This window comes from Bubalus kerabau, chromosome 13 (genome assembly GCF_029407905.1).
Source record: "Bubalus kerabau isolate K-KA32 ecotype Philippines breed swamp buffalo chromosome 13, PCC_UOA_SB_1v2, whole genome shotgun sequence".
Classification (NCBI taxonomy): domain Eukaryota; kingdom Metazoa; phylum Chordata; class Mammalia; order Artiodactyla; family Bovidae; genus Bubalus; species Bubalus kerabau.
This window is the reverse complement of record NC_073636.1, coordinates 76,469,469-76,493,276: the sequence shown is the minus strand read 5'-3', so window position 1 is coordinate 76,493,276 and position 23,808 is coordinate 76,469,469. Positions and strand designations below refer to the sequence as shown.

Genomic DNA, 23,808 nt, shown 5'->3' with positions numbered 1-23,808 from the left:
GTCCCAGGTGGCCAGGCAGCAGCATCAATCCTGGCACGCTGAACTCAGATCTTAGCTCATCCTGACCTTGTCGGCAAGTTTAGGAACTACCATCATAACGAGAAGCGTTCTAATAGTGACAACTGGTGACTCTCTGCTGGCGCCTGCTGAGCGCTTCACCTGTATCAGCATTTCTCAGCCCCGGTGCTCCTGACGTTTTGGGCTGGCTAATTTCTTTGCCGCCCTGAGCACTGAAGGATATCCAGTGCCATCTCTGGTCTAGAACTTTAGTAAAGAATCTGCTCTAAGGAAATGCTTCCAAAGTATATATTATAAATTGATTTTTTCTCCAGAACAAAACACAGGTAAAAATATCTCATCAAAAACATCTTAACTAGATTTTGTATTATTATACATTTTTAGGTGATACACACACACACACACACTAATCAAGACACAGTGTCCCTCTACCCCTACCCCAGAAAAACCAATATTACTTGTCCTGATGACAAATGCTGCTGTTCATTTCTAGTTACTGAATTCTCTTATTTGATGAAAGCTCTGAGCCTAAGGTGTTTTATCTGTTAATAAGGGAGATTAGCAAATATGAAAGAGTTGTTGAAACGGGGTAACACTAAATTGAGACACTTCTTGAAAGAGCATTAAAAAATCAACAGTCTTCTGTGTGGTTCAAGGTTAGGTTATTCAATGTACTACCTAAAATAAAACCACCTCATGTACCATCCTGGGGTGGGAAATGTTTTCCTATTCTTTCTTGGTAATAGAATTTCCCGAGTTTTACCCAGGCTTGCTGCTGCTACTAAGTCGCTTCAGTCGTGTCCGACTCTGTGCGACCCCATAGACGGCAGCCCAACAGGCTTCCCCGTCCCTGGGATTCTCCAGGCAAGAATACTGGAGTGGGTTGCCATTTCCTTCTCCAATGCATGAAAGTGAAAAGTGAAAGTGAAGTCGCTCAGTTGTGTCCGACTCTTAGCGACCCCATGGACTTAGCTATGGTCATTTAGCTATGGACTACATTTCCCAGATTCCCTGGCAACTAGTTGTGGCCACGTGACTAAGCTAGGCCAATAGGTGAATAGAAGTAAACCCTGCCCCTGGTGTTATTTTTAGAATACTGGCGGTGTATCACCCCTTCCTCTTTTCTCCCTTCCCATAAGCTAGAATAACAATATGGCAGATTCTGATTTGACCATATACATGAGAATAAAATTAGAAGGGATGATGATGGGAAAAATGAGAAGAACTTTGCTTCCTGGATGAGTATGAATAGAATCACCCCATCAGCCTGGATCACTCGCCTTTGGTCTGTTTGACCTCTGAGAGAACTTAGCTTTGGCCCTAATATAATTAGGGTCTTCCCAAAGGTGGGGCTAGAGGTAAAGAACCTGCCTGCCAATGCAGGAGACAAAAGAGACGTGGGTTCGATCCCTGGGTCAGGAAGATCCCCTAGAGGAGGGCATGGCAACCCACTCCAGTATTCTTGCCTGGAGAATCCCATGGACAGAAGAGCCTGGTCGGCTGTGGTCCACAGGGTTGCAAAGAGTCAGACACGACTGAAGCAACTTAGCACACACACACACACACATGAATGTAATGAAACCCTTGTATTTGCAGGTATTTGTTAATAGCAGCTTTGTGCATATCTTACTAATACACTTTGGAAAACTGCAAAACTAAGCAATTTCTCTAGAAGCAGAGGTTATGAGGGTGGTTTGGGGAATTTGGTCATGCTTCGGACAAATTCTTTAACTTCCCTGGTGTCATTAAACCTCTCATCCCGGCAGGCAAAGTCAACCTTACCCTCCCCCCGGTAGGTGCAGGTTCCCCTACCTGTCTTGGTTGCACTGTAGATGTTCTCAATAGGAAACACAGAACCCAATCCGTACAGCAGGACTTTGGCCAGGGCAGGAATTAGTTGAGTGGTGGTGACCAGCACGTTGACACAATTGGGCCTGAGGACAAAGAAGACTGTGGGTCAGAACTCCAGGATAGCACAAGGAGTTTAGTAGCTGAGCCTGGAGTCGGTGGGAATTCTGGTGCAGTATGGAGGCTCTGGCCAAGTCATCTTCAGGTGAGGGTGGATGGAGCTCCAGGATCCTCCCGCCATTCCTCTCTTTTAAGCCTCCTGACGCATTACAATTGAATACAAGTATAATACTTCTATTTACAAAGCAAATGTTTATTGCAAGGGTCACTAAAATAGCTGCAGGGACCTGCTGGAAACGTACCTGAGCGGTACAGAACAAGTGTGGGAGAGCAGGGAGACGTGAGGCCTGGCGTAAGGACTGGAAAGCACGTGCGAGTTCTGACACCTGACATCCTCAAAACCTTTCGGTTCTGGATTAACCTTCCCTGTCTTTGGGGCCAAGTGTGTATCAGACAAAATGCATCAGTAGGGTGGATTCAGCTCACGGGCTGCCATTTTGTAAGCATTCATATGTTGGGTCACAAGAATTCTGATGTTGGTACAGAGTAATTTGTTCTCTGCTGCAGGTGATTTTTTGTTTTTTTTTAAAGAGTAAGAGGCAATTTATTAGGAGGCCTAGAATGAAACTGGACTCCCCTGACCTCACTAAGGGCCCACCAGGTAAACTGGGGCATTCTATAAAATGGTTTTCACAGGGCGATGTTGTGGCTGCAGGGTGTTGTGGGCAAGAGTGGATGGAGAAGACCGACCTACGGACCAAAGTCTTTAGCTCTGCTGGCCCCTGCTTGAGTCTCTGCACCTATCTGCTCATCTATGGGACAAGGTGTCCATGGTGCCTGGTACATCCCAGCTTTATCAAATGTCTGGAAAGTGTGCCAGGGAGAATTTGGAGAGTTCGATTGTCCCAGTGTGGATGTGAAGGGGCCACCAGCCTTGAATGGGAGAAAGTTCAGCGGCACAAAGAGAAATGGGGGCTCCCACCTACCGGGAATTGATGAGGTTTAGTGCCTTCAGAGAGTGGGTCAGCCAGAGGTCGGTCAGAGCTTCCAGCTCGGCTCTGAGCTGTAGCCAGGTCTCTCTCTTGGGAGCTCCTATTAAGCCTGTGGACAAAGCAAAAAAACATATAGTTATCATTTTAGAGGTCTGGGGAAGTAGGGTGACAGAAAGGGAGTCTAGCTACTGTACTTTGAGGTTTCAAGTCAGGTGACACCCAAGGACAACTTCAGTCCAGTGACCTAAATTTTATTTTGAGATTGACTGATAGGCTCAATGGATGGATGGATTGATCATTCACTGCCTCCCAGATGCTGACTTATTAAGCATTTTCTCTTTACATCCTGTATCTTGCTCTTTTCCAGACACACTTACTGAAACCCTTAGGATGCTGCTGTCTACAGTGACTCCTGGGCTGGCGGCTGCAGCCCTCACTGGGCTGGTTCTGTGATGCAGAAATAGCTGAGGGCGGGGCAGCAAGAAGGGGCTGAGCACCGGTGTTCTGCCAGCCGCCAGCTCCTTGCCTGTTGATACATCAGATAATTTCCCCTGAGCTGATTGGAAAGCATAACAGCCCGACAGAAGCCCTGGGCATTTCCTGGGGCTTAAGTTGGATGAGGACCCGAGGGCCTCTGTTGGCTGACTCGGTCCCTGTCACCCCTACTCCAAGCACACCCGCTTCCCTCCATCTGTGTGCAGAGATGGGTGAGCAGGCAGGACCGACCACGAAGCTCTCTGCTTCCCTCCTGCAGCTGACAGGCTTGGGTGTGAGAGGCCGTGAAGTGTGGGCAGAGGTGGAGAAGTCACTGGCCCAGGACTGGCACTGCCGCCTGGTCTGTGAGACTCTCTGACCGCAGTTTCCACCTTGGTACAACATGCGTGATAAAAACTGATACCTGGCTTCCCTGGTGGCTCAGTGGTGAAGAATCCGCCTGCCAGTGTGGGAAACACAGGTTCAATCCCTGATTTGGGAAGATTCCACACGCCACGAGGCAACTAAGCCCGTGCACCACAACTACTGAGCCTGTGCTCTAGAGGCTGGGAGCCGCAACTACTGAAGCCCACACGCCCTAGAGCCGGTGCTCTGCAACAGAAGCCCCTGCCGTGAGAAGCCCCTGCATCACAACTCGAGAGCTGCCCCCTGCTGTCTGCAACTAGAGAAAAAGCCTGTGCAGCAACGAAGACCCAGCACAGGCCAAAAGAAATAAATAGAAAAATTATGTAAAAGAAAGTTGTTACAGAGGTGTTGTGAAGAGCAAAAAAGCTATTAGACAAAAAAGCCTTCATAACAGAGCCTCGCATGGAGGAAATGCTCAATAAACATTCGCTGTTGCCAGGACTGCAGCCTCAGACAAGGCAGAAAATCTGTCCTGAAGAACTGATGCTCTACCCGCAGAAAGCAAACAGAGAAGAATCTAAAAGACAGCGAAACTGAAAGGAACCAGTGCTAAATGCTACTGTTTACTGAGTGCCTGCTGCATTCCAGGCACAGAGTCCTGCCTTTTGTATGCATTAACAACAAACCTTTCGGTCACCAGGGAAGCAGAATTATTTTTATCCCCATTTCACAGACTTAAGAAACTAAGGCTCAGGGAGTTAGAAAGTGGCAGCGCTGGGACTAGAAGTGGATTCTGTCCAGTTGGAGACCCTGAATTCTTCCCGGGACTCTACTCTTTCCGGGAATGGGGTCAAGGTGTAGATGGCAGATTCTATTATCCGCCTACTCAAATCTAATTCCCGTTACCGGCCAGTAGCTGGTTAGAGACATTGTGATAATCAAAAACATCCCCATGTACCTCCCGGGGAAGAAGCAGCCTCACCTGTTAAGAGTCAAAGGCCTAGAGAATTCCAGAAATATTGATCAAGGGCCTGGTCATTGGTGAACCCACCCTGCCTCCAGCCTGCCTTCCAGGTTTCTTGTTCAGTGTGATAAACCAACGCTCTCCTGCCACTGAAGCTGGTGGCTTTCACTTGGCCACACAGTAGAATCACGCAGGGAACTCAGTAAGTCCCGAAGCCAAGCGGCAGCCAGGTCAAGAAAAGCAGAAGGGGAAATTCCTTGGGGGGTTCCAATATGAGCCAAGCTTGTGAACCAGAGTTTCCACGAATCACCTGGGAATCTTGTTAAAGACACAGATCTGACTCAGTTGCCTTGGGAGGGGCCTGGGCATCTACATTTCTCACCAGCTCCCAGGTGATGCTCATGTGGCTGCTCCAGGGGCCACAATCTGAGTAGTGAGGTCTGAAGCCTGTGGCCCTCAAGCTTTCAACAAGCATCAGAATCACCTGGAGGGCCAGTCAAGATGCAGAGGGCCAGGCCCACCCCAGAGCTGCCGATCTGACAGGTTTGAGGTGGGGGCCAGAGAATCTGCATTTCCATCGAGCCTCCCAGTGACCCTGATGCTGCTGGTCCGAGGACCAGAGGTGGAGAACCATGGCGGGGCCGGAGGCGTGATCATGCATGGGCAGGACATGTCATCACTTCCTCAGCTTCCCCAGACCCAAAGTGGGGGTGACAAGATCATAGTGCCCTCTCCCAGAGGGCGTCATGAGGGCCACCCCGGGTGAGCTAGGGTCTGCGGGCCTCTCGGAGCCTGGCGCCGCGCAGGTGGGATGTGAGTGACAGCATCCATTCTTGATGAATTCCCTTCGGTCCGGGGGTGCTCCCGGGGCCCAGGCAGGCAGACCCTCTGAGCGCCACGGGCGCCCTCTCCCCGGCCCGCTCACCGCCGACGTTGTTCTTGTAGGTGTTGTACATCTCCTTCACCCGCCGGTAGCGGAAGGCCAGCTTCCTCATCCAGTCCACGCCGCCGTGCACGCCGGAGCCCAGGCACAGGTTGGCTCCCGGGGCCGAACTGTGGAAGCCATCGGCGGAGAAGTTGTAGGTGCTGGGGAGACGGCAGAGGGAGAAGAGACAGCGTTATTGTGGGGAGGTGGGAGCTTCCCACCAGGAGACTCGTGGGTGGGCTTATGTTTGCCTGAGTCCCCGAACGTGCGAGGATGCTCTGAGTATCTGCGTTGTGGGAGAAGCAGGATCAGAGCTTTCATTAACTTCCCAAACAACGGTGGCATCCTGTGCTCATGCCCAGTCGGCATCCATTCTCTTTCCTTCTGGTATCAAAGAACATCTCTGTTTTCTTTTTTCTTTTTTTGAGGAGCAGTCATTCTGTTTCCTGCATGCAGTGGCCAAGCCAAGGAAAGCCTCTCTCTCCCCCACTTTGGAATCTGAAGCTGGAAAGGCAATTCCAAAAAAGTGGTTGGCCTCGGTTCACCCCGAGAGAAGAGTCCAGAAGAAAATACCAGTGAGCTCTTGATACTTTGATCCCCAAATCTGCCCTGCCTCACATGCCTCGAAAGGTCTGGCGGCTAACCCTTTCTTCCTCGGCTGTGAGCATCTCTGTGTCTTTCCATAGGCATTCCCCACGCTAATTTTATCTTTTAAACTAGGCAGAGTCACACTTCTCTGGTGGTCCAGTGGTTGGGAATCCACTTGCCAGTGTGGGAGACACAGGTTCAATCTCTGGTCCCAGAAGATCCCATGTGCTACAGAGCAGCTAAGCCCCCCAGGCCACAACTACTGAGCCCGCAGTCTAGAGCCTGTGCTCCGCAACAAGAGAAGCCACCTCAATGAGAAGCCTGTGCTCTGCAAGGAGTAGCCTCTGCTTGCCCCAACTGGAGAAAGCCTGTGCACAGCGCTGAAGCCAAAAAAAGAAAAAATCAGGCAGAGTCGATTGCTGGTACTTTGTAGACAGAACCCTCCGTCAGCATGAAGCATGCCCTGGGGACATGTCAGAGCATCACAGGAAGTTAATGACAGGAGTGCCAGCTGGGAACCAGAAGGGGGAATTGTGTGTGATTTGTCACCTAGAGCGTGAGAAGGAAAACCCCAGCTCTCATGGAACACCATTTTCTTTCCCTCCACCGGAAGCCTGGTGCAGGTCTGCAAAATCACGGGACGTCACAAGGCAATATGTGGACCAAAAACTTCCAAAGTGAAGGTCTCTTCAGAGAGAAAAAGCCTGGGTGTGGCATGGGGAGCAGTTCAGCGTGGTACCAGGGCCTCTCAATGGCGGCAGGGTGGGGGGGACTGGCTGACGTTTTTCTCTTCCTATTATTTTATTGTTTCTGGATTGTCCGTGATGGGTTTAAGGGTGGAGATGTGATGCACTAGGAATGAAACAACACTGGCGAATTGTACCTTAGGTATCCCCATTTCAACACAAGTGCTGCGACAGAGAAAAGGGAATTTGGAAATGGGAAGTGCTGGGTCTTTCTCTCCTGTGCATGGGGCTCAGCCTGAATATCAAACTAGTGACAACAAAACCCTTGCAGGATCCACAGAGATGCCTTACGTGATGCCTCAAATGTGAAATCAAATTTCACCACCGGGGCAGGCGGCCCAGGAGGACACTGACCAGGGTGACTTAATGTGAAAGGGCTCAGCTGCAGACGCTGGGATTCTCTCCAGAGGAGGCTGGATGGACAATCCCAGAGATACCAATGGGCTGATAGAAGCTGTTCTTCAGACAAATTCTTGCCCATATGGCCATAAACACACACGCATTCACCTGGGTCATTTTTCACAGACATTTGTGAGTGTGTACAAGATTGGAAGCAAGTAAGTCATATCAGCAAGTGGTGAGTTGGAGACGGTAGATTCAAATAGGTATGATCACAGTCTCTGCTCTGCTTTTTACTGAATTACTCAGATTTAAATAGATGAGGAATTCCCTGGTGGTTCAGTGGTTAGGATTCCATGCTTTCACTGTTGAGGGTGTGGGTTCAATCCCTGGTCAGCGAACTAAGATCTCCTAAGCTGTGTAGCATGACCAAAAAAAAAGAAAAAAGAAAAATACAGATTGTGTGTAATTAGCTTGTTTAACCGCTAGCTTGGTAACATGGTATTTAACATCATAACTTCTGAGATCTTGAGAACATTACTAAAAAATGTTTTCTGCTTGGAGATAAGATGTGGCTGTTCTAACAACTTGTTTGTGTGACTCTGGTCCCAGAGCTGACACCTGAGTCTCCCAGAGGCTCTCGGGTTAACCCGCCCACCGCTGCTCTGTGTAGCACAGACTCTCCTCCCCACCATCCCTGAACCGCAAGGGAGCCTCTCCAGCGGATCTGGCGCAGTGGATGCTGGCCCCAGAAGTCCTGCACAAGCTGGGACCATCTCTCCTGAGGACTGGAAAGTGAAATTATGGAATCCTTCCTCTTTCCCACCAAAGATGCGGGTGGGTTTGTTACACAGACGTGTTGCTGTCGCTTATTTCTCAGCCCCTCCCTTGGGTGGCGGTGATCAGGGGCTAAAGAGAAATAAAATACGCCCAACTAGTAAAAGGGAGCAGACAACATCTAATCAAAGGGACAGAGAGCCATTTAGTAAGGATTATTCACTGTGCTGGGCACTTTTCGAGCACATTCTTAACCTGATGAGAAAGGGGCTATGTGACTTTATCCCATCAGGGCTCCTCTTTTCTAGAATTGACACTTTTTCTTTTTCCACCTGAGAATTTTGCTTTATTGGGTGTTTGGATAAATACAAGGTTACTTCTTATCTGAGTGACCACTGCTATGTCTAATGTTAAATGGAAATCATTACATAGCTTGCTGTATATAAGGTCTCTTTCTCTGGATTTAAAAAAAATTTTAACTCATTAGTTTTATCAAGTAAAGGAAATTTTATGAGTTCTTTTCAATTGATGCAGTAAGGGAAAATATTTTGGATATTTCACAATATTTTACAAAAAATATTAAGACATTTTTTTCCTGAAATTTAAGTTTCACATTTTGGAGTAGTATTTAAAACCACTGATACGAATAGCCTGATGAGTGATATTCAACTAGAGTTTTTTTTTTAACATATGTTGGGAAAACACGTATTTTTTATGAAAGTCAGTGGATTTTGATAAATTACAATACAAAGACCATGTCCCTAGGAAGAGAAATTATAAGAGGGAATGTTCATAAGGTTTGAAATACAAATGTTACTAAGGAGAATCTTATGCCCCAAGAACCCACGCTTTAAATTGCCACATGCTCCTTCCTCTGTAGTCAAGGTTCTCATCTTGCTAGAGAATTTTGTTTTTTCATTTAATTTCTATCAACTTCTATTCCATTTTTTTTTTTAAGAGTCTGTGGAAGAACAGCTTCAGACCACTTCCCATCCAGTGGTCTGAGCACCTCAGTCTCCAACGAGGAGCCGCTGGGCAGGCACAGAGGGCGTCTGTGTGAATGTAGACCCATCTGTGGCCTTGGTTGAGTGGCAGTGAACTTGGGTGCTGGAGCATCCATTCACCCTAACATTCCTCCTTTTCAAAAGTGGCTTCTTCTTCTTTTTCAAACTCTTCTGGATCCCTGGAGAAGCAGAGCTCAGGCACGACCTCCTGGGTACTCACGGGAGATGGTACCGCGCATGTGCGACTTCCCGGACCAGTATCCACCGCATCAGACCCGCTGGGGAAGCTCCCTTGGTATCGCAGGGACCGCTCAGAGGAGAGTCTGTGCTACACAGAGCAGCGGTGGGCGGGTTAACCCCAGAGCCTCCGGGAGAGGCAGGTGTCAGCTCTGGGAGGGGTAGCCACCAGTAGCCCCTCCCTGGGTAGTGCAGAAAGGCTAGAGGATTTATTGAAAAATGCTGACTTAAAACTCAGCGGACACACTGGGGAGATGGCTGGATGTTCTGCCAAGAGATGGAGGGCAGGGCAGGGTGTCCATGAATCCTGCCTCCCCCACTTACCAGCTGTGTCAGGTTGGGCAAGTTACGTGACCTCTCTGCACCTCCTGTTCCCCAGTGTAAAACGAGGGTGGTAAGAGCCACTTTTTCCTAACTGCTGTGAAGGTGCAATGAGGTAAGCCACGTGAAGCACCTGGAACAGGGCATGGTGCAAGATAAGGACGGTACCACTGTTGCTTTTACTGTTTTTTAAATTATTTTTTGGCCACCTTTGTGGCACGTGGGATCTTAGCTCCCCGACCACAGATCAAACCTGTGACCCCTGCCTTGGAAGCAGAGAGTCTTAACTATTGGTCCACCAGGGCAGTCTCAGTTTTTACTATAACTGAGAAAAAAAAGGGGGGGGGGCGTTTGATGCCTAGCACACAGTAGGTCCTTAACAGATATTTCCTGAATGAACACAGGGGGAATTTGGCTCCTAGGGGCAAAAAACACCCTTGGATTGTGGATTCTTGAAATGAGGTACCAACAGTTTAGCTCGAGTCAGGGTTCAGAGGGGCACTGCTTTCGATGCAAGCCAGCCACTACAGCAGAAAGGATAAAAATGGAACACTGGTTGCTTATTGCTTTGAAATGGAGAGTGGTTCCCAGGGATGACTTCATGGAAAGGACACAATTAGCCTTGATCTGGGATTTATTTACTCCATAAATTGAGCAGTCCTGGCGGGCCCTGGAGCCTGGTCCTGGCCAGGCCTGACTGCAGAGGATTTTCTGAATGGCTAATTAAAGCGAAGCAGGCGATGCCTACCAATCACTTCTAATTGAGCTGGGCTTTGAAAAGACTTGCAGGGCTCAGTAACAGACACTTTGATTTCTTTTTTTGGATTAAGTTGGAAGACACACCTCAGAAGCCAATGCTAAGCGAAATTACCACAAATGGCCCACAAGCAAGACATCATTTTGGTCTCACAATACTTTTGATGGGCTGAGAGGTGCTGAATAGTGATCATTTTGATAAGCATAGATTAACAAGGGTTTTTTTTTATAGTGGGCAGGCTTGGAACATTCCTCAGCCACATTCTTCAGGAAGCTGTTTCATTTTGAGCAGTTGGGGACCTTATTTCTGGAATTCATGTCCTAGGAGTGATTTTCCTAGAAAACCAACATACCATTTATTCATTCAAGAAATATTTTTGAGTATTGACTGTGTTGATCTTATATTAAATAATATATATATATATATATATATATGTTAATGAGTGCAGTCAATCCTTGGAAAAAGGTGTACTAAACTCTTGATGGTAGTGATTCTGGGAGGCAAGATTAGGAGTGGTGTATGACAGTTTTTACAATATGCATGCATTAGTTTATTCTTGCGGGATCTTAGTTCCCTGACCAGGGACTGAACCCGTGCCCCCATGCATGGATTACTTTAGTTAGCAGGGCAAGAAAAGACCCACAAAGATATCAGCAGAAGCAGAGTTACAGGGGATTTGTGGAAAGCTCAGCTCTAGTGATTTGAGATGATGTGGAAGAAGCTACAGGGTCAGGGGCATGACTGTGTTTTTTAAGTTCAGAGAAACAAGTCCCAGTTATGGTGGAGGCAGGCACACCCTTCACTGATAACCAGCCTCCTCTCTGCGTCCCAGTGATAGGTGAGCTTGATTCGCAATCAGAAGGGGCATTTTTAATTCCCTGAATTCCTACCTTAAATCTTGCCCATTGTCATCAGATGAGACATCGTCCACGTGGATCTGGTCACAATCCTATGGAGAATTTGGCAAGAAGAGAAAAAGGGAGATGTGTGACTGGTGAAGCTGATGCAGGCTTTGAGAGCTGATTTCATAAGCTGGAGGGTGAAGGAGCACTGGACTGGGAGTCAGGAGTCTTGAATTCCAGTCCAGACTTTGCTACTAAATGTTGGGTGACCTTGGGTAAGTCTCATCCTCTTCTGCCTTTGGTTTCCTTATGAAGGAGCTGCTTGGCTATAAGGGGTGGTGAGGACTGTATAATTTATCATGCACTCCCGGACAGTTTTGCAGCGTAAAGGGGGCTGCTATTAGTAATACACTGGGAGGACAGGCACAAAATAGGACCAATCCAATCTCCCTCTGTCCCCAGGTACACTAGGACCTACGGCCACCATGGCCATACCGTGGAAGCCTGTGCTTTGTTCAAGGTGCTTCCTCTGTGTGGAGGGCTCTCTGCTTTCATCTGCTTAGTGAACCTTGTATTCTTCAAGCATTAGCTTCAGGTGATACCCCCTGACAAGTTCCCCTCTGAGTCCCACCATCTGTGACCATCATTTATTGAGCACTTACTATGTGCCAGGCATATAGTTTGGGCTTCCCTGGTGGCTCAGAGGGTAAAGCGTCTGTCTGTCTGCAATGCAGGAGACCTGGGTTTGATCCCCGGGTGGGGAAGATCCCCTGGAGAAGGAATGACAGCCCATTCCAGCACTCTTGCCTGGAAAATTCCACAGACTGAGGAGCCTGGTAGGCTACCGTCCATGGGGTCGCAAAGAGTCGCACACGACTGAGCAGCTTCACGTCTGCTATGTGCCAGGTTACCCTTTCAAGCGCTGGCCATTCAACGGATTCCAGTAACAAGCTGCAGGCCACCACTCATGTTCTCTGCAGAAATACCTTAACACGTGGCAGTTAAGACAGAGAGGAGGGGATGACGTTGGTGGGCACGTGACCCAGGTTCGGCCAATCAGAGACCCAGGGTCCTCTGGCCACAGTGATTGCTTCAGAGATGAGGGTGTGGTCTCAGATGGACCAATGAGAACCAGCCCTGGGACTTTTGAGAAAGAGGAGCTCTCCTTTCCCTGAGGCTGCTGGATGGTGGGGTTAAGCCTGGGGCTGTTAGAGGAAAGCAGGTCTGGGAGCTGGAGAGGGGGATGAGGTCCGATCACATGACTCGCTCTATCCCGCCGCAACTGAGAGGCCACCCTGACCACTATAGTAGGCTGAACCGCAGCCCCCCCCAACATGTGTTATGTCCTAATTCCAGGAACCTCACAGGGCAAAAGGAACTCTGTAGATGTGATTAAGTTAACCATCTCGAGATGGGGAGAGTACGCTGGTTGGATCCTGAATGTAATTACAAGGGTCCTTGCAAGTAAGAGGCAGAGGGGTATTATTTGATGACAGAGAAGAGAACTGGAGTGAGGTGCATTGAAGGTGGAGAAAGAGGCCACAAGCCAAGAAATACAGGTAGCTGCCAGGAGTCGAAAAAGGCAAAGAAACAGTTTCTCCTCTTAAAGCCTCCAGAAGAAACCCGCTCTGCCGACATCTTCGGCCCAGTGAAATTGATTTTGGACGTTTGACCTCTAGGGCGGTGTTGTTTTAAGCCGCTAAGTGTGTGGTAATTTGTACAGCAGTCACAGGAAAGGAATACACGGACTTTTCTGTTTACGGGAGTGGAGCGGGGTTTTCTGCAGTTGGCAACCAAGAGGCAAGGGTGATGCCAGTGCCCCCAAGGAGGCCACATGCAAATCCCACCAATCCTGTGAAGAGCTCCACCTCCATCATAAAGTACATTCAGGTGAAAGATCTATAAGGCAAAAATCATGAGTGTGCTGTGCATGCCACCATGGTACTGATTATAGAGTCAGGCTCTGGAATTTGATCGCCTGGGTTTGGATCCTGGACCTAACCACTGCCTAGCTGTGTGACCTTGAGCAAATGACACAGCCATCCTGAACCTCAGAGGTCAGACTGGCAAATGGAGATAACAATAGAACCTGCTTACATGGTTAACTAGAGAAGAAAAGCCTGGTGCTACATAAATGTTAGCTTTGATTACTGTGTTAAGATTTGTAAACATCCACGTTTTGGTTTTTGCAAGGCAATTTCAGGGCGTAGAGACCTCCTAGTAAAGACTGTTAGAGAGAGAAGACACACGTGGAACTCTGAGCTTGACCTCTGAGAAAAAAACTGGTTGTTACATCCCTGGACTCCTCATAGGAGGAGACACGCTGGGGGAAAAAATGGTGCTATCAACATCTTGAGCAGATTTCTTTTTACACAAGGAGGAGGCTGGAATTCATCTTTGAGGACAGGAGCTTTGCTGGGGGATTACGGAACCACCTTCCCATCACTTGTGAAAGATATACAGAGGGAACCTGGTTGTCATGGAGATACAGGGGGCAGGGTGGAGACAGTCGTACCTGGGGAAGCCTGGGTGGCTTTGTGGGGATTAAGGTCGGAACCTAGAAGAAGGGGTGGTGTGGCGCTGACCCCTCCCTGGCCTCCTCATGGGGCTGTGGACTGGAAGGGGGTTTGCTGAAGCCTTTGGCTTGGGAAGAGGTTTATGCCCAGAGTCCCTGGCCTGCTTTGCCCACAGTTCTGTGGCAGTGACAAAGTAGGACTTGGGGTCCTGTGGCATGGGACCTGGTGTGTCTGAGGTCCCTGGGGGTGGGTGGTGCACTCTGACATGCTTGGATGGCAACAACAGCAGGGAGGTCCACCCAGGGGCTTCCTTGGGGTCAGCCCTGGGCAGAGGGCAGCCAGACCAGAGGGCAAATGACATAGTGGATGCTCAGCGGTGACCCCGACTGAGAGACTCTTTGGGTAGTAGTGGGAAAAAAAAACCTGGGAGGCAATGAATGACCACTCTTCAAGCTAGCAGACATCTGGCTGACACCTAAACCGTTTCTAGGTATGATTCCACATCGCCTTTCTTTCCATGCACCCAGGATTCTAATCTCTTGGTGGTATAATTGATCCCTGTCCCTGAGACAGCGTGTTCTTTCCTAAAGAGCTGTGATGGCATACCTCTGACTGAAAAGGTTCTATAATCACGTTATCTAATACGGTAGCAATCAGTCACATGTGGTTCTTTTTGTTGTTGTTGTTAAATATTTAACTTTATTTATTTGGCTGCTCAGGGTCTTAGTTGGGGCATGCAGGGTCTTTGATCTTCATTGCAGCATGCAGGGTCTTTAATTGTGGCATGTGGGATCTAGTTCCCTGACCAGGGATCAAACCCAGGGCCCCTGCATTGCAAGCACAGAAACTTAGCCACTGGACCACCAGGGAAGTCCCCACACGTGGTTCTTTACGGTTAGTTAGAATTAAATAGAGGACTTCCCTGGTGGTCCAGTGGTTTAGCATCTGCCTGCCAATGCAGGGGACAAGGGTTCGATCCCTGCTCCAGGAAGATCCCACATGCCACAGGGCAACTAAGCCTGTGTGCCACGACCACTGAGCCCACGCACCCTGGAGCCCAGGCTTTGCAACAAGAGAAGCCACTGCAGTGAGAAGCCCACGTGCTGCAACTAGAGAAGGCTCATGTGCAGCAGTGGAGACCCAGTGCAGTCCAAGATAAATAACTTAAAGAATTCAATAGAAAATTCAGTTCCTTAGGTCTATTTCTTGGGCTCCATAGCCAAATGGAGCCAATGGCTACCATGCTGGATGGCGCACGTTTCCATCACTGCAGAAAATTCCACTGCACAGCGCAGCTCTGGAGGGACAAAGGAACAGGGTGGACAATTTCACTGCTGTGTTGACAGGTTCAGTTAGGGAAGAGCTTGCAAGCTGGCCAGGAGGTGTATCTCATCTAGCCCAAACTGTCTTAAAACAATAAAACATTTTTTGGAACAACAGCCGTCTCTCTCCCTGCCTCTCTCCCTCACTTCCCCTTCCTCCCTTCTCTCTCCCTTCTTCTCCCTCTTTCTCTGTCTCTCCAGATTTTCTGCTACTTTGAGAATTTACATGCTCTGGCAAGGCAGGGCTTGCATGCCTCTGTCCTGACCATCCACAGCCTCAAGCTCCATCTCCAGTCCCCCACAGCCTCTGCTGGGTTTTCCTCACTTTACCTCACGTGGGCCCCCCTGGGCATCCTTGTCTGAGACCCCCGATCCGGAGCAACGTCATCAAGACGGAAGGATCCTAGGGCCTGCCATCCTAATAGGTTAACGAAGAGTGTATTGAAAAGCCAGTGCTGACTTCCGAGACCCAGGCACCGAGGAGAAATTAATAGCCGATTTCCCCCAGTCCGTTGCTTTGCCTGAAATTGGAAAAACACTGCCCAGTGGCCCCCGGTCCTTCCCTCAGGCTTGAAAGCTGCTCCGGGGGGTCACCCAGGCTCTCGGGCCCCCGGGCAGGGTTCCCTGCACTTTCCCTGACGTCAGGGGAAAGGCATGCGGGAAGGCTCTGGTTTTCTCATCTGCCAGGGGATTGTTGGGGGCGCTAAAGTGCGACAACAGTAGCGATCACATTTCGGGCTTAATAAAATACCATGACGCTCAGCTAGACGCTACCTCATACTCCGCCAGCTGACCGGGATCGAGTTACCTGCGAGCCGGCACCGAGGGGAGCGGGACAGGGCGGAGGATGTGAGGATGGGCTGGGTCCCGGGGCGAGGACCCCCGGCTCCTCAACTGGGCTGGGTCCTGGGGGCAAGGACCCCCGGCTCCTCAACTGGGCTGGGTCCTGGGGGCAAGGACCCCCGGCTCCTCAACTGGGCTGCGTGGGGGATGGGCATCCTCACGCTGAGGATGCCAGCTTCTCACTGCCCAGGGTGCCTCTGGCCTCTCTGGACTCAAAGTGTGACTATAATTTTGGGGGGGGATCTGAGCAGGAACACCCTTCCAAGACAGAGTGGGGGGTTCCTGTGGCCTCGACATTGGTGAGGCGCAGTGGTGCTGAGGAACTGACACTTTCTGACCCAGAGAAACACACACACAGAGTCCTGCGCAAGGAGGCCGTTCACCCCAGTGAGAAGCTGGAATCACCTGCAGTTCCCTCAACTGGGTCACGGCGGAATGAACTGTGGTATATCCATTCAGGACACTCCCACCCGGCCGCTCAGAAGGAAGACGGAGATTGTTAGGCTAGCACAAAGACGTCCTGCAGGGCAAAAAGCGGCAGACTAGAGAAGGAGACAGCCAGTATCACCGGGGTCTACACGGATTAAAAACCATGAGGTTACAAAGAGTGGGACATGACTGAGCGACCGAACGGAACTGAAAAACAAAATGAGATACTACTATATACGAATGTATCCATACACATAAATGAAAATGGAAAGATCCGGAAGATCATAAATCTGGTTGGAAACAGGAACTTAACATGTCAAAGGGAAAGAGTCTCGGGAGTCTACCTTGCTGCTCCCACCATGGTCTAAGCTATGATTACCTCCCACTTACACCAGGGGGCAGCAAACTATGACCTGGGAGCCAAATCTGGCCTGCCATCTGTTGTATAAATAAAGTTTTATTGGAACACTGCCATGTTCATTCATTTACTTCCGGTCTGTGGCTGATTTTGTCCTGCAACGGGAGAAGTGACTAGTTGAGACAGAGACAGTCTGACCCTGAAAAACTTAAAATATTTACTCTCTGGCTCCTGACAGAAGTTTGCGGACCTCTGACTCGGACTATTACCATCACCTCGTCATTTCTACCCTCCATCTTTCCAGCCTAGTTTTCATCCAGCAGCCAGAGGGATCCTGCTAAACCCTAAGTCAGATCCTGGCCCTCGCCTGCTCAAAACCCCACAATGGCTTCCACCTCCCTCTGAGTCCTCACCATGACTCAGGCCCCACTTGTCTGCACACCCTGCTACTCATCACCTTCCACCCCCCATTTCCCAACGCACTGCAGACTTAGCCTCTGCTAGTCCTTCAACAACCCTCGTCTTCTTGCCCCAGGGCCTTTGCACTTGCTGTTCCTTATGTTCTGAATGCTTTCCCCCGCTCTTTCCAACTATCTAAAGCCTGCCAAGGTTTGTTGATGTCACTGCCTTTGTAAAAACTGCCCCAATTCTACCCCATTTCAGGACAAATGTTTCTCTGTTTCTGCAATTTGTGGGGCCTGTAGGATGAATCTAGGCCTGATACACTGGCTGATTTGTTTCATCTACTAAACTGGGAAATCGTAAAGTAGTGTCCTTTTTTTTTTTTTTTTAAATTGGTCAGAGAGTACAGCACAGACTCTGGGATCTGGGTCAAATTCTGACTCTGCTACTTATTAACAGAATGAACTTGGACAAGGTATTGAATCTTTTTGACTCTCAGCCTCTTTGTCTGTGATTGAGCTGCAGAATGGTACTTCCCACTTAGGGTTTTGTAAGGACTGAATGAATTAATACAGATAGAGCACTTTGAAAAGTCCCTTGACTGTAGAAAATACCACATACACGTTTGTCTTGATTATTGCTAGTATTACTATTGTGGATTCCATAGCCTCAAACTGAATTGAGTTCACCACAGCAAGAGGTTCATGGATGGTCAGTTCTGCTGATGAAACAATTTAGAAGCAAAGCAGAACACTGTAGTCTTTAGTCCTAATCCCATGGACACATCAGGATGCTGCACATTAATACATCTCAGGGAATGGGGCAGAACAGAACAGGGGTAGACACATTAAGTTTCACATGGCCTTGACTTTGTAGTTGGCCTTCAAAAGCCCATCCCTGGGCTCCAGTACCAGCCCTGCCATTTCCTAGGTGTGTGATCTTGGGCAAGTTACTGGATGAGTCTCCAGTTTTTTTTTTTTTTTAATAAACTTTAAATTTTAGAATAGTTTTAGATTTACAGAAAAATAGTGTCTATAATATAGGGCGTTCCCATATAGCACACGCCCAGTTTCCCTTGCTGTTAACATCTTATATTCAAACGGCTTGTCACAACTAATAAATATCACTATATTATTATTAGCTACTGTCTATTTTTAATTCCATTTTCCATTACCGTCCTTTTTCCCTTCCAGGATCCCATCTGGGGTACCATGATATATTTTTTCATCTTGTCTCTTTAGGTTCTTCTGGACTGTGATAGTTTCTCAGACTTTCCCTGGTTTTGGTGACGGTTTAAAGGAATGCTGGTCAGGTATTTTGCAGAATGTCTCTCAACTGGGATTTAGCTGATGTTTTGCTCGTGGTTAGACCGGGGCTAGGGGTTTTGCTGAGGGAGATCACAGAGGTCAAAGTGCCACTCCCAGCACATCACATCAAGGGTATGCTCTACCAACATGACGTAACACTGGCGATGCTGACCTTGATCGCCTGGCTCGGGCAGTGTTCCTCAGGTCTCTCCACTGTAAAGCTGTCTCTTCTCCCCAACTTGTTTGTTTATTCAATCCTTTATCTGCGTCAGTATGGACTCACGGGCACTTACTTTGTACTTAGGGTTGTGTGTGTGCTTAGCTGCTCAGTCACGTCTGACTCTTCGTGACCCCATGGACTGTGGCCTGCCAGGCTCCTCTGTCCATGGAACTTTTCAGGCAAGAACACTGGAGTGGGTTGCCATTTCCCACTCCAGGGGATATTCCTAACTGAGGGATCGAACATGTATCTCTTGTACCTCCTGTATCGGCAGGCAGATTCTTTACTACTATGCCACCTGGAAGCCCATTCTTAGGGTTAGATGCTATGTTATCTGTTTTAGTACTCAAATTGTTCCAGCTCAAACCATTGGGGACTCTTTCTGGTCAGCTCTTGTATCCCTATGACATATCCCATCATCATGGGGCTTTGTGAGTATGTCCTTAGTTTGGGGCACTGTAAGATGCTCCATGTTACCATGTCTTTCCTGTCCTGCCCTAGAATCAGTCTCATATCCAAGGAGCCCTGGTTCCTTTCACTGGAAAATGGTGTTTAGAAGCCAAGATCTGGGTGCCACGTATGCTAGTTGCTGCAGGAGTGTCACTGCTTCTGGGCCTTCAAGGTCTCCAAGATTTTAAAATCATGAAATATGGTTACTGCATCCACTTGTCGGTGTGTAATGAGGCATACGGCTGGCCTAATAAGGGATTCCAATGATAGTCCAGACTCCTCCTTTCACGTGCATGGGAACTGAAGTTCAGACCGGGTCAGTGGAACTTACATACAGAGTCACAGGGCCTGGGCAAAGGTGCTGGGGGACTGCAGGAGTGTCCCGCCGCGCATCACCAATGACAGGGATTTATCCTTTTGTCACGTGCTCAAAGTCCAGATTGAATTTCAGGGTGACATCAGTCTCCTCAAATGCATGGGAGAGCACCCCCTCTTTTTCTTTGCTTTGCAGTTTGTGGAGGATGGGACTTATCCTTTCCTTGAATGTTTGGTGGTACTCTTGTTTAAAACAAGCTGGACTTGGTGCCTTTTTAGAGATGTATGTCTTTATCCACAATTTCAGTTTTCCATGGCCATTGATTTATTATATTTATTTAAAGAATTTCCCCTTGGGTTAATTTTGACAATTTGTTCCTTCCTGAAAAGGGTCAACTTCACCCGGGTTTTCAAGTTCACTGGTATAATATTGCTCTTGGTATTCTCATAATTGGAACTTTCCTGATGGCTCAGATGGTAAAGAATCTGCAGGCAATGCAGGAGACCAGGGTTTGATCCCCAGGTCTGGAAGATCTCCTGGAGAAGAGAATGGCTATCCACTCCAGTATTCTTGCCGGGAGAATTCCATGAACAGAGGAATCGGACTGGCTATAGCAGTCCATGGGGGTCGCAAAGAGTCGAACATGACCTAGCAACTAACACTTTCACTTTACTTTTGCTATTCTCATAATTAAAAAAAACAAAACAAAACACACAAGAGGAACTTCCCTGGTGGTCCAGTGGCTAAGACTCCACACTCCCAATGCAGGGGGCCCTGGTTCGATCCCTGGTCAGGGAACTAGATCCCATATGCCACAACTAAGAGTCGAATGCCACAGCTAAAGATTCCTTGTGCTGCAACTAAGGCCCGGTGCAGCCAAATAAATAAATACAATAGATAAATAATTTAAAAAAGAGAATCTCCTCTGAACCTACGATAATGTCCACTCTTTCATTCTGGATGTTGGTTACTGATCTCTCTTTTTTTTTTCTTTGTTTGTGTTTACCAAGGGCTTATCTACTTTAATGGTCTTTTCAATGACCAGTTCTTATTAATTTTCCTGGTTTTTCTAGTAAATGTAATTTAAGGTTATCTGGATTAGACTCTGCCTGCATCCCACAGGTTTCGCTACTTTGTTTCCTTACTCATTTATGAACAGTAAGCCTGGTGACAAATACCCATCAAAATCCATTCCGATTAAGCTGGTGATAGCTGGGCTTTTCCCGACCTGCTTTGCTGTGGTCCAATCCCATTACTTTTTGTCCTTGGCTGCTTGGAAACACGAACGCAGAAAGGAAATTGTTGACAAATTTGCTTTAGAAAAATGACTCAGAGCGCAGATGGACTCCCTGCCCACTCCTTCTCCTCCGAGGCAGGTATATTTTAAGAGCGAGGTTGCTTAATCCTGCCTCTAGATTAGCCAGCGAGGGCCCTGCTTCCTGGGAGGGAAACCTGGGCCATCTTCCTCGTGTTGTCTGAATGTTTAAGTTCTCTGAAGAGCATTAAAGAGGCTGTGGTCCATGTTGCATTAATGGTCAGTTGGGCAGGACGTTCTGGAGAGCAGCTCAGCGCTGACACGGTGAAATATTACTCTCCCTGATAGCTCCTGCAGAACCATAAATCAGACGCTTAGCAATCAGGCCGGTGTGTCAGGCAGGCAGCCACGTCCTGCCCAGACTCCAGCCACTTCTGAGTCCCTCCAGCATGAGCCTTCCCAGAGCTCCAGCAGCATCTGTCCCTCTGGCCCACCCGCCTGCCTGGCCAGGCCTGAGTCGGGCCAGGGATACCTTTTGCCAAAACCTTTCTGTTGATCTCGTTTCTTATGAAGGACTCTTTTCTTCCATCCACTCTGTGGACCTGTTCTCCTTCTCCAAGTCCCCATTCATCTCAAAATTGTATCTTCTTTGAAAGATAAATTTCCTAGCCTAGAAGTCAGCTTGGCCCGGGATTAGACCTCCACTCTGTTCTTACTAGCTCTGTGACCGTCGAAAAGTGACCTCTCTGGGTTTCATTCTTCATCCATAAAATAGACTTTAAAAAGAAACAACTCCTTTGCATGGTACTTGTGAGATTTCAGTGAGAAAATATATGTGTGATGCAGGGCACAGTGTTAGAGCTCAATACAAGTCAGCCCTGAGTACGTTAACCTCTCTGTGCCTCAGTCTTCCCATCTCTAAAATGGGGATACATAACAGACTCTACCTCTGTGGCTGCTGTAAAGGTTAAATGAAGGCATACAGGTGAGCATTCAGGACATGTCAGCTGTCACTGTGATTGAGTTTATTATTCCCACCAGTGCCTCCTACTCAGCTCCAATCTCTGTCTATGTCCTACTATATAGAAATGCATTTAGATTCTCTGTTTATTGCTTTGTTCCTGTTGCAGGGGTCGGGGGGAGGGAGGGTGCTCTAGTACTGTAGTGTGGTTTAGGCTGCTGTTATCTGTGTGACCTTTGCATATACAATGTGAAGATGCCGTGCTAATTCACAGAGGAGTTTCTCATCTTCACTTTCTTCACGTGCACCGGGAATTTATTCTCTTCCTGTCAGTCCTTCTCCAGGCGTCCTGGCACATCTATCCTCCCTGCTCCCCCTTTCCCTCAGAACCTGCTGTCTACAGCCCTGTGCAAGTCGAGATTTCCCACTGGGAATCTCTGCTCTCAGCCAGATGGCAGTCGTTCTCCTGGGAGAGACCGCACAGCACAGCCGATGCGTGGAAGGGCTCCAGAGCCAGCTGCCTGGCTCTGAAGATGGTCACTGCCAACTGTGTGACTCTGGATTGTTCGCTTAACCCCTCTGTACCTCAGTCTCTTCATTTGTAAAATAGATGTTATGGACTGAATGTTTGCGTCCTCCCCGAATTCATGTGTGGAAGTGTGAACCCTCAGTGTGGCTCTATTTGGAGAGGGGGCATCTAAGGAAGTCATTAATGTTAAGTGAGGCTGTAAGGGTGGGACCCTGATCTGATAGGATTAGTGTGTTCATGTGGGCTTCCCTGGCGGCTCAAGGGTAAAGAATCCACCTGCCAATGCAGGAGACACAGGTTCGATCCCTGGGTCAAGAAGATCCCCTGGAGAATGAAATGGCAACCCATGCCAGTATTCTTGCCTGGGAAATTCCATGGACAGAGAAGCCTGGCGTGCTATAGTCCGTGGGGTTGCAAAGAGTCGGATTTGACTTAGCAACTGAGCACATGCGCTCATAATAGTCAAGAAGAGACTCAAAACTGGCCAGCGCACACACACACACACTCTCTCTCTTTTTCTCTCTCTCTCCTGTACACACATTGAGGAAAGGTCATGTGGAGACAGTGAGAAGGTGATCTCTACAAGCCAGGAAAAGAACCTTTACTGGAAACCACATTTGCCAGTCTCTTAATCTGGGCCTTCTGGCCTCCAGAGCTGTTAGTCCCTCAGTCGTGTCTGACTCTGTGTGACCCCAGGACTGTAGCCTGCCAGGCTCCTCCGTCCATGGGGATTCTCCAGGCAAGAACACTGGAGTGGGTTGCCATTCCCTTCTCCAGTGGATCTTCCTGACCCAGGGATTGAACTTGGGTCTCCTGCATTGCAGGCAAATTCTTTACCATCTGAGCCACCAGGGAAGTCCCTAATTCATTTCTGTTGTGTAAGCCGTACAGTCTGTGGTGTTTTTTTATGGCAGCTAGGGCAGACTGAGACAGTGGGGATAATAATAACCAGGATTAAACAAGTTAGTACCTGTAAACACTTAGAACGGTGCCTGGTACCTGGTAAGTGCTCAGAAAATGCCAACTGGGATTACTGTTCTTGTTATTACTATTACATCGCCATCCTAACTGAAAATGTAGGTCATGTCTTACAAATTTAGGGCTCCAGAGCTGCACTGTCTCATAGAACTTGCTACAATGAGTTGTTATTTAAGTCACTAAGTCGCGCCTAACTCTTTGCAACCCCATGGACTATATAGCCCGCTAGGCCCCTCTGTTCATAGGATTTTCCAGGCAAGACTACTAGAATGGGTTGCCATTTCCTACTCCAGGGGATCTTCCCCTCCCCGGGATCAAACCTTCATCTCCTGCTTGGCAGGCAGATTCTTAACCACTGAGCCACCATGGAAGCCTAACACAATGAGTACAATGAGATAAATGTTCTGTCCTGTTCAATATGATAGCCATCAGCTACATGTGGCTTATTACATTAAAATTACTTAAAAGTTAAATACAATGAAAAATCCAGGGCCTCAGTCACACTAGCCACACTTCAAGTGCTCAGCAACCTCAGGTAGCCAGTGGCTACTGTGCTGGACAGTGCAGAACGGAACACTGACATTGCTTAGAAAATTCTACTGGACAGCCCTGCTCTAGAATACTGGCTTTCAAGTGGTTTTGACTGTGACCTTCCATAAGAGAC

General features: G+C 48.3%; 1 protein-coding gene and 1 long non-coding RNA gene across 10 annotated transcripts in view; one reads left to right on the top strand and one right to left on the bottom strand.

The window, feature by feature from the left end:
• EYA2 (EYA transcriptional coactivator and phosphatase 2) overlaps window positions 1-23,808 on the bottom strand; it is a 261,448-nt gene that overhangs the window by 13,683 nt on the left and 223,957 nt on the right. For all 3 annotated transcript variants that reach the window (XM_055545178.1, XM_055545177.1, XM_055545179.1), the window contains 4 exons: window positions 11,307-11,365; window positions 5,648-5,808; window positions 2,913-3,027; window positions 1,831-1,952 (listed from right to left, as the gene is read on the bottom strand). In XM_055545178.1, the coding sequence (XP_055401153.1) occupies window positions 1,831-1,952; window positions 2,913-3,027; window positions 5,648-5,808; window positions 11,307-11,365 (457 nt within the window). The remainder of the gene's footprint in view (window positions 1-1,830; window positions 1,953-2,912; window positions 3,028-5,647; window positions 5,809-11,306; window positions 11,366-23,808) is intronic.
• LOC129626039 (uncharacterized) lies at window positions 5,059-8,312 on the top strand. Of its 7 annotated transcripts, none has more exons than XR_008701714.1 (3): window positions 5,059-5,265; window positions 5,668-5,756; window positions 6,076-8,312. It is a non-coding gene; the product is annotated as an uncharacterized LOC129626039 (long non-coding RNA). The 7 variants fall into 7 exon arrangements; XR_008701713.1 differs by having other exon boundaries at window positions 5,059-5,272; XR_008701712.1 differs by having other exon boundaries at window positions 5,059-5,344; window positions 6,079-8,312.